Source organism: Hylobates moloch, unplaced genomic scaffold, assembly GCF_009828535.3.
Source record: "Hylobates moloch isolate HMO894 unplaced genomic scaffold, HMol_V3 SCAFFOLD_5, whole genome shotgun sequence".
Lineage (NCBI taxonomy): Eukaryota > Metazoa > Chordata > Mammalia > Primates > Hylobatidae > Hylobates > Hylobates moloch.
Window position 1 is genome coordinate 374,665 of NW_026652280.1, and position 11,107 is coordinate 385,771.

Consider the following 11,107-nt stretch of genomic DNA (forward strand, 5'->3'; position numbering starts at 1 on the left):
TGTGGTATGAGTTGGCCCTGGGCAGAGGGAAGGATCTGGCTGTGGTCCTGGCCTCTGCCCAGACACACCCTTGTAGCCTGGGCTACCTTAGAAGGCCGCCGTGTGACCCGGGTTCCTCCAGGGCCCCAAACAGCCCAGCCCCCTTGACCCGTCACTGGCCTGTGCCTGTGGGCCGGCAGCCCAGGGGTCCTTTTGGCTCCTCACAGACGGGTCTGGCACTGCCTCCGGCTGCCCTGGCCACATCCGCTCTTCTCCCTCCCACCACCGAAGGCTTAGAGCACGGGAAGGGTCTCCTTTAAAGGCCAAGAGAAGTATTTCCAGATTTGTGATCTTGGAGCAGCACATACAGATGGAACTGTGTGTGCACAGCGATTTTTTCTGTGCAGTTTACATTGAAGGCAAGATGTGAGTTTCTTTGTCCAGTAAAAAACCAGGTGTGTGGGTGCAGGGCAGGATTTGGGTTGAAGGGCCCATCTGGGTACTAGGAGAGGGCACAGGCCATGTCCAGGCCGCAGCCTGGGGGAAGACTGGAGATGAAGGCCAGCGTGTCTGGAATGTCTCGGATGCAAATCGCCCTCCTCAAGTGCTTGTGGGCGATACCAGATGAACCAGAGCTCTAGCGCAGGGATGGGGTTGTGTGTCTTCAGGGTGTGGAGACAGTTCTTGCGAACCACTCTGAGCCACCAGGTTTTAACAGGAAATGGGAGCAAAGTCTCAGCCCCGCACTGCGGGGGCCGCGGCACGTGGGGGCAGCGGTGGAAATAGCTGCGTTTCTGAACTCTCAGGTCACTGCCACCCTGTGATGCCTTCTGATGGTTTTAAGCAACAGAGAAGCACCAGGGAAGCAGGAGGCCGAGGAGGGTTCCCCATGAGGGCCCCTCCGTGGGAGAGAGCGGGTTGTGGGAGCCTGGAAAGTTCACGTTCCCCTCACCCCATGAGGAAACTGAGGCCTGTTCTGAGCCCCAGCCCTGTGCCCCTCCCAAGGGCTTGTGTGAGGGTGGCCCACCGGGCACCTGTAGAGTGAAAAGGATGCCCGGGGGCTGGGTGGGCCACTTGCTCAGGAGGCAATTACCCCCACCCCAGTCTCAGCACAACTGCCTGGCACCCCCATCCTGGTGACCCAGGGTGGCCTCTGGTGGGCCCTGGTCTTGGAGGGCTCCAGGATTCCCCCACCGGACCCTGCAGCCCAGGGTGGGAAGGGGCAGGTCCGAGACCTCCTATCCCCCGTCATTCCCCATCTCTGACCTGGTCCTCACCTCTGACCTGACCGTCCAAGGAAGAACAACTTGTGTTTATTTCTGAGGGTCTTCGGAGGAATTCTTCTGTCTTTGGGGGTCACCGGCAACGCTGGGACAAGCAGCAGAGGGTGGGGGGCACTGGCCTCGGCGTGTGGCCCCTCGGGCTGTCCTCTGGACGGGCCTCTCAGACCAGTACCAAGCTCTGCTCATTCCTGAGCAACACCCAAGGCTGTCACTGTGAGAGGGATGCCCTCAGTGCACAGCCAGTCCCCAGACCCCCCCGCGCTGTGTGCCTGGCGTCCCCGGACCCAGCCGTGTCGTGGGCACCTGGGGCACCAGCTGACCTGCCTGTCGGGGGAGGTGGGTCTGAGCCCCAGGTGGTCCCGGTGGGCTGTTGCCTACCATGGAGAAGGGGCTGGGGCTTGCACTCAGGCACTCACCGGGGCCATGCACATCTCCTGCCCTTTCTCCACACCTGCGTCCCCTACAGACTCCTGCTGCCGTGTAATGGACAGTGGGACCCTCTGGTGAGGTATCCCCCTCCTGCTTCGGGCTGCGGCCACCATGTCTCAGGTTTCCTGGATGAACTCATTAAAATGAACGAGTATAGAGCAGCGCGATGTGGAAAGTTCCTTGCAGAGAAAGGAACTGCAGAGAGAGGCCCAGAAGAACAAGGCCATGGAAGGGTTGCAATGCCACACGCAAACCTTGTGCAGAGGGAGTGTCAGGAGGCCCTTGTCACCCTCCCGGAGGTCAAGCCTTGAGGATTCCCCAGGGAGGTGGTGTCAGGGGATGGAGATTAGAGATCAGGGCTGCAACCCTCTGCCCCGACCCCCAAAAGGGCAGTTACTGGGGTGGCACTGGGGGTGCTGGGAGCGTCGGCTCAAACCTCTGTCCCATCCCTGGGAAGGTGATGTGCCCTGGGCAGAGGTGGATGTGGAGGGCCTCCTTCCGCAGGGACCTGCCCATTCCGGATGCCATGGGGGCCTGGCAGGGGTCGCGCTCCCTCCTTCTCCCTGGCCGGAGGCAGGAAAAGTCAGAAGGGGGACGAAGTCATCCACAGCAGGCGTGGAATTTCTGGGACTTAACTAAATTTATTTTTAGCTACGCATAGAAAATTAAAAATCCAAGGAAAGGGGCAGGGCAGGAGGACACAGGCCAGTGACTTCGCCCAGCGCTGCCGCGGGGAGTCAGGCAGGGACCCGCCAAGTTCTGGGGCTGCTCACACACGAGGGCCGAGGACGCGGCTGGCAGGAGCTGCTCCCCCGGGCCAGACGCCCCCCACCCCTCGGCGCACCTCGGTCCCGACGCTGCAGCTGGAGGGGGCAGGGGGTCTCCGTGCGGGCGGCGCAGGCGTCAGCGCCCTGCCTGCACCCACAGCGCGTCCGTGGAGTCGTCTGCCAGGCCCGCACCGTCGGGGCCCTGCGAGCTGTCCTCGGTGGCCGTGGCCGAGCGCGTGCTGTCCTCCCGCAGGGCTGGCTCGGGGCTGGCCGCGCGCTGCTGCTGCTCCTTGAGCTCGGAGTAGGAGCGCGAGAAGGTGTGGAAGATGGAGGTGACCGGGAAGGCCATGAGCAGGATGCCGCTGAGGATGCTGCTAAGGGCCACCACCTGCCCGGGCAGGCTGCGCGGGACCATGTCGCCGTAGCCCACGGTGGTCATGGAGATGACGGCCCACCAGTAGCTGGCGGGCACGCTGGAGAAGTCGCGGCGCGCGCCCAGCTCGCGCTCGGCCAGGTGCACCAGTGGCGCGAAGAGCGCCATGGCCACGCAGAGGAACAGCAGCAGCAGCCCAAACTCGCGCGCGCAGCGGCGCACGGTCAGGCCCAGCGAGCGCAGCCCCAGCGAGTGGCGCGCCAGGCGCATCACGTAGAGCACGCGCAGCGCGCGCAGCAGCCGCAGCACCAGCCCTGCGCGCTCCAGGAGCTTTGTCCCGCCCGGGCCCGCCGCCAGCCCCAGCAGCAGCGACATGTAGAACGACAGGAGCGCCAGGATGTCGATGATGTTGAGCGGCGCGCGCAGGAAGGCGCACTTGCTCTCGGCCTGCAGGGAGCGCAGCAGGAACTCGAAGGAGAACCAGGCCACGCACACGGTCTCCAGCACGAACAGGCTGCGGCACTTGGGGGAGCACTCGCCCTGCGGGGAGAGGGGACGCGGGGTTGGTTGGGGGCGCAGGCCTCTTGGAGGGCCGGGGGCGCCTTGCCCTTCCTTTCCCAGGACGAGAGGCGTCCCCCAGGCCACCCTTCCCGCCCCAACCCACGGAAGCGGGTGCAAGGGATATTGACAAACAGGCCCAGTTCCTGTTGGAAAAACCCAAAAAACCAGCAAGATTTAATGGTGATCACTTCGGGCTTGAGAGCGGATGCGCTTATCTGACCCAGGAAACTGGTGAAAATAATGTTAAAACCCCTGACCTTTTAAAGCCTCGGGAAATGGCCTTAAGAGCAAACAGCAAACGAAGAACCATCTGTTTATATGTGAAAATTCTGTAAGAAACGTGAACATTTGTGGTATCTGTGTCAAGGCTGCATCCTCCTCCTCAGCTTGGCCAGGGGGAGACTCCACGTGGAATGGCTGCAGCCACGGACACAGCCCCCCACCCCCACCTCCACCCCACCCACAGCTCCCAGTCAGGGGCTTCTTCCCTAGAAAGGGGCTGACATCAGCATCTCACATTCCGCCCTCAGCTCCTGGGACTACGTCCTTGGGGAGTCCGGTGGAGGGCTGGGGCTCCCTCCTGCCCAGTCCCCACTCTCGTGGGTGGGAGGCTGGCCTTGGGTGTCGTGGGTGGGAGGCTGGCCTTGGGTGTGGCACACAGAAAACAGGGCCTGACTGCCCTCGCTGCAGTGATTCCAGGCCAGGAGAGGCCAATGGGGTCTCAGGGTGCTGCGCCCCCATCAAGCTCTCAGCTCCTAGAGAGGGAGGGTGTCATTCACACTGAGGTTCGCAGCTGTCCCCATCCCCCAAATCCGTGGCTCAGAGATTCCTGCCTGGAGGGAGATGAAGGAAGTAATCTCTTCTCAAAGGAACTGACTTCATTTGCAACGGAACATGAAGAAGTTTGCACGGCAAGGGCACTCTCAACACTATTGGAGGTGGTGGTGAAGGGAATTAGCAGATTGAGGATGTAGCCTAGACTGCAGGCTGGCTAGGGTGCCGGGGAATGAGGGGAGAAGACAGCTGGCAGGAGCCCTCCTGGGGTCAGAACAATGTCAGGCACTCTCAGAAAGCAATGAGAAGGAGCTGCGATATAAGCAGGTTGTAAAGGAGTAACAGGGCTCTCGGCTGGCTACTAGGAGTTTAACTACTGGGTGTGGTCAGTGAGACAGAGGAAGAGGCTGCTCCCCAAACCCTGTCATCCCAGGGTGACTGGCACACTGGTGCTGCTCCAACACACAGACTGTTGCTGGGGAGGAAGAGGGGCACACAGGCATCACGACAGTAACCCAGCCAGTCACCAAAAGACTAAACCAGTGAATAACAGGCCCAGGATGGGGACTACCCAAAGGGCTGGAATATCTTGTCTAAAATGTCTAGTTTCTAACAAAGAATGACAAGATATGTGGAGGAGGAGGAGGGGAAGGAAGGAAAAGAAAAAGAAGGAAAGTATGACTCATATATTAGGAAGAAAGCAACAAAAACTGCTGTGAGAGTGACCAAATGTCAAGTTTAACAGAATGAGATTTCAAAGCAGCCACTATCAATATGTTCACAAAACTAAAGGATGCATAAATGAACATACCACAAATAGAGGCTGTTGGTAAAGAGATGGACATTTAAAAAAATACCCAAATGGATATTCTGGAATTGAAAAGTGCAATAATTGAAATAAAATAATTTAAAAATCACTAGAAAAGCTTAACAGTAGATTTTAACTGGCAGAAAAAAGAATTAGTAAACATGATGATAGTTTGACAGGAATTATGCTGAAGAATAGAGAGAAAAAGAATAAAGCAAACAGCACTTTGGGAAGTGTGGGACACCGTTATATGCACCAATATATGCATAATGGGAATACCTAAGAACAGGAGAGAAGGGAAAAAGAAAAACTATGCAAAGAGATAATGCTGAAAAGAAACCACAATTTTTTAAAAAACAATAGCCTACATATCCAGGAAGCTCAATGAACTCCAAAGCAGGATAAACAGAGACCTGCAGGTGGACACATCATAATACAAGTAATGAAGGTCAAAGACAAGGAAAAAGTATGAAAGCAGCAAGAGCAAAATGCAGATCACTGACAAGGGAACTTCACAGATAAACAGCTGACTTATCAGCAGGAACACTGCAAGCCAGGAGGCACTGGGATAGCATATCCAAAGTGCTCAAAGGAAAAAAACCCTGCCAATCAAGAATCCTATATCCAGCAAAGTTACTGTGGAAAAATGAAAGTTAAAAATAAACACTTTCCCAGGTAAACAAAAATTGAGTGAATTCACTGCTAGCAGACCTGCCTCAGAAGAAATAGTAAAGAAAGTTCTTCAGGCTGAAAGCAAGTGACCCCAGATGATAATCTGGATCGACACAAAAAGTGTTAGTAAAGGTAATTATGTAATTAGAAAAGACACTATAAGTGCATTTTTTAACTGATTTAAACAGCAACTGTATAAAAATAAGATGTATATAATGTATTAAGCTTGCAGCAGATAGAAATGTAATATATGTGCAATGTATTTGCCAATAAAAGCACAAAGGAGGTGTGTGGGAGCAAAGGTGTAATGGTCTAAGGAAATGAGATAGTGAAGCAAAAGCAGTAACAGTAACAATGTGTATCACAACAATCGCACCAAAAGGGAGATAAGTGAATACAGCTATATAGGCATAACATCTCCATCTCACTGGAATTAGGCACAAACCTGAAGCAGGTTCTGATTATTCGTGGTAAACTCCAGAACAACCACTAAAATAAATAACTAAAAAAAAAAACTTTAAAATATCATTAGTGGGCTGGGTGTGGTGGCTCATGCCTGTGATCCCAGCACTCTGGGAGGCCAATGCAGGTGAATCACCTGAGGTAAGGGGTTCTAGACCAGCCTGGCCAACATGCCAAAACCCCATCTCTACTAAAAATATAAAAATTAGCTGGGTGTGGTGGCGTGTGCCTATAATCCCAGCTACTTGGGAAGCTGAGGCAGGAGAATCGCTTGAACTCGGGAGGTGGAGGCTGCAGTGAGCAGAGATTGTGCCACTGAACTCCAGCCTGGGCGACAGAGTGAGACTCTATCTCAAAAAAAAAAAAAAAAATATATATATATATATATATAATTAGTGGAATTAAAATGCTCTATTAGAAAACATTCACCCCATGCAAAAGAAAGCAGCTAAGGAAGGATACAGAAACAACGTGATCTGTGAGGTGCATGAAACAGAAAAGATGTGGCAGACACAGACCCAGCTATATCAATTGTAACATTAGATGTGAATGGAGTGAACGACCCAATCAAAAGCACACAGACCCAACTATATCAATCGTACCATTAGATGTGAATGGAGTGAATAATCCAATCAAAGGCAGACACAGACCCAACTATATCAATGATAACATTAGATGTGAATGGAGTGAACAACCCAATCCAAAGCAGACACAGACCCAACTATATCAATCGTAACATTAGATGTGAATGGAGTGAATAATCCAATCAAAAGCAGACACAGACCCAACTATATCAAGTTATTAATGGCACAAACAACCCAATCAAAAGCAGCCACAGACCCAACTATATCAATCGTTATGAATGGCTTGAACAACCTAATCAAAAGCAGACACAGACCCAACTATATCAAGTTATTAATGGCACAAACAACCTAATCAAAAGCAGACACAGACCCAACTATATCAATCATAACATTAGATGTGAATGGAGTGAACGACCCAATCAAAAGGCAGACTGGGTTTTAAAAAATAGTTGAACTATATGTTGTCTACAGGAGACACACTTTAGAATCAAATACACAAATAGATACAATGTAAAAAGATGGGAAAAGATATATCACCCAAACAGCAACCACAGGAAAGCCGGAATGACTAATAGACAAAGTAGACGTTAAAACAAAAAATATTATTAGAGATAATATGTAATGATCAACAGGTCAATCCATCAAGAAGATATAACAATTAAAACGTATGTACCAATAATACAGCAATAAGTAAATGAAGCAGAAACTGAACACAAACAGAAATTGAGAAGGAGACATTCCATAATAGTTGGAGACTTCAATACCCCACTTTTTTTTTTTTTTTTTTTTTTTTTAAGACCGAGTCTTGCTCTGTCGACCAGGCTGGAGTGCTGCAGTGTTGCAATCTCGGCTCACTGCAACCTCTGCCTCCCAGGTTCAAGTGATTCTCATGCCTCAGCCTCCTGAGTAGCTGGGACTACAGGCGTGCAACCACTGTGCCCAGCTAATTAATACTGCACTTTCAATAATGGGTAAAACAACTACACAGGAGAGTCAAGGAAACAGAAGGCGTGAACAACACCATAAGCCAAATGGACCTCACAGACATCCGTAGAACACATCACCCAACAACTCAATATACATTTTTGCAATGTCACACGGAACAGTCTCCAGAACAGGACATGTACCAGGCCATAGAACCAACTTCAATACATTTAAAAGGATAGAAATAATACAAGTATACTCTCCATCCACAATAGAATATTAGAAATTAATAACAGGAGAAAAATTGGGAACTTCACAAATCTGTGGAAATTCAACATATTCCTAGATAATCAAAGAGGCCAACCAAGAAATCAGAAGGGAGTCAGACTTGAAGATGAGTAGGAATGAAGATACAACATATCCAAACTTTCATGGTGCAGATAAAGTAATGCTTAGAGGGCCAGCACGGTGGCTCATGCCTGTAACCCCAGCACTTTGGGAGGCCGAGGCAGGAGGATCACTTAAGCTCAGGAGTTGGAGACCAGCCTGGGCAACATGGTGAAACCCCATCTCTACAAGACATACAAAAATTAGCTGGGTGTAGTAGTTCATGCCTGCAGTCCCAGCTACTCGGGGGGCTGAGATGGGAGGATCCCTTGAGTCTAAAAGGTTGTGGCTTCAGTGAGCCACGATGGCGCCACTGCACTCCAGCCTGGGTGACAGAGCGAGACCCTGTCTCAAAAAAATAAATAAATAAATAAATAAAAATAAAAAATAAAGAAAAAGAAAAAGTAATGCTTAGAAGGAAATTTATAGCTGTCAATGCATATAAGAAAGAAGAAAGATCTCAAATTAATAAGCTCACACTCCACCCTAAGACAACTGGGAAAACAAAAGTAAATAAAACTTAAAGCAGGCGGAGGAGGGAAATAACAAAGATGAGAACAGGAATTAATGAAACAGAGAAGACAAAACCCATAGAGAAGCCAATGAAACCAAAGGCTGGTTCTTGGAAAAGAGCAACAAAATCAACAAATCTTTAGCTCGTTTGAGCAGAAGAAAAAGAGAAAATTCCATTTACTAGAATCAGAAATGAAAGCGGAGACGTGATTCCTGCTCTTACAGACCTAAAAAGGGTGATAAAGCAGCACTGTGACTAATCGTGCGCCAACACAGTAGATAACTTAGGTAAAATGGATCCATTCACAGAAAAACAAACTACAGAAACAAGAGGAAGAAACAGAATCTGCACAGACCCATCATCAGTGAAGAGACTCAGTCAGAAACCCTCAAACTACCCACAAGAAAAGCTCAAGGCCAGATGCACTGAATCCAACCAAACGGTCAAAGGAGAATATCCACAGCCACAGAAAGAATGACGTCTTGTCCTCTGCAGCTGGAGGCCATTATCCTAAGCAAATTAATGCAGGAACAGAAGACCAAATACGGCATGTTCTCACTCGTAAGTGCACGCTGAATGTTGGGTGCTCATGGACATAAAGACGGCAACAGCAGACACTGCAGACTGCCAGTGGGGAGGGGGAAGGAGCAAAGGCTGGAAACGTGCTGTTGGGTGCTGTGCTTGGTACCTGGGTGACAGGACCAATCCTATCCCAAACCTCAGCATCACACAATATGTCTGGGTAGCAGACCTGCACGCATACCCCCTGAACCTAAGATAAAACCTGAGATTATTAAGCAATTAAAAAAAATTTTATTCATAAAAAAGGAATTAATACCAATTCCTCACAAACTATTATGAAAATACAGAAGTGGAGAATGCTTCCCAGATCATTCTATGAGGCCATCACCCTGATACAAAAACCAGATGAAGTATCACAAGAAAACCACATATGAATACCGACGTTAAAAGATTCAACAAAATATCAACAAGCTGAATTCAGCAGTGTAGAAAAAGAATTAGACATCAGGACTGAGTGGGATTTATCCCAAGGACGCAAGGCTGGTTTAACATCTGAAAATCAATTAACGTGATACATCATATCCATATTATAGAAAAGTCACACACTCATGTCAACTGATGAAGAAAAAGCTCTTGACAAAATCCAACATCTTTTCATGACAGAAACACTCAACAAACAGGAAACCTCCACAAAAAGGGTATCTATAAAAACCCCAGAGCTAACATCACATGTGGTAACGAAAGACTCTGTGCTCCCCTCCGTTCAGGAACGAGACGCTAACACCTGTTCTCGTCACTTCCAGTGGACTCTGTACTGGATGTTCCAGCCAGGGCGATCAGGCAGTTAAACAGAATGTGCACAGACGCCTACTAGGCCAATGAGAAGGTCATGTCATGTCGGTTCACAAATGACAGGACCTCGTATATAGAAAATCCTTAGGAATCCACTAAAAACATCCATTAAAACTAGTGAGTTCAACAAGGTTGTAGAATATGCGACAACAAACAATTTTATCTCTATACACTCTCAATAAACGATTAATGTAATTCCCTTCACAACAGCATCAAAAGGAAGAAATGCATCAGAATAACAAAAGAACAAAAATCTTATACTCTGATTACTACAAAACACTGTTGGAAGAAACTCTAAATTTTGACCATTCGATAGAGAAAGAACAATTCGTTATCAAGCGGTACTGGGGTGCCTGGATGTCCACACACAAAAGAATCCAGCTGAGCACTTACCTGAACCAAACGCAAAAATTAAGAAAAAATGGACCAAAGCTCAAAACGTGGCACTAAAGTTACAGAACTTTAGAAGGAGACTTGGGGTAAAATCTTCATGACAAAGGATTAGCCAAGGGCTATGAGATATGGCATCAAAAGCACAACAAATTGATAAACTGAACTTCATAAAAATTAAAAACTTTTGTGCCTCAAAAGACAACAGCAAGAAAGTGAACAGACAACCCACACAATGGAAGGAAGTATTTGGAAATCAGGTATCTGATGAGGGACTTGCATCCAGGATAGATAAGAAACTCTTAGAGCTCAATAATAAAAAGACAACCCAAGTTAAAAGTGGGCAAAGGAGGGCCAGTGTGGTGGCTCATGCTTGTAATCCCAGCACTTTGGGAGGCCAAGGTGGGCAGATCATTTGAGGTCAGGAGTTCGAGACCAGCCTGAGTAACAGGGTGAAAACCTGTCTCCACTGAAAATACAAAAAAAAAAAAAAAAAATAGCTGGGTGTGGTGGTGGACGCCTGTAATCCCAGCTACTCAGGAGGCCGAGGCATGAGAATTGCTTGAACCTGGGACGTGGAGGTTGCAGTAAGCTGAGATCACCTGGGCGACAGAGTGTGACTCTCTCTCGTTTAAAAAAAAAAAAAAAAAAAATTAGGCAAAAGGTCTGAATAGACATTCCTCAAAGAAGAGCTCTCAACTGTCAGGAAGGACATGAACAGATGCTCGACATCACTGGTGATCGGGGAAATGGGAATGAGAACCTCACTGCGGCTTCAGAAGGAGGACGCCGCTGTCCCAGCCCCACTGCAGCCTCATAAGGAGGA

The 11,107-nt window shown here is 49.2% G+C and overlaps 1 protein-coding gene across 2 annotated transcripts in view; it reads right to left on the bottom strand.

The window, feature by feature from the left end:
- Positions 1-2,320: 2,320 nt before the first annotated feature.
- KCNG2 (potassium voltage-gated channel modifier subfamily G member 2) overlaps positions 2,321-11,107 on the bottom strand; it is a 32,505-nt gene continuing 23,718 nt past the window's right edge. For both annotated transcript variants that reach the window (XM_058438235.1, XM_032152001.2), the window contains one exon: positions 2,321-3,371. In XM_058438235.1, the coding sequence (XP_058294218.1) occupies positions 2,595-3,371 (777 nt within the window). In that variant the 3' untranslated portion in view covers positions 2,321-2,594. The remainder of the gene's footprint in view (positions 3,372-11,107) is intronic.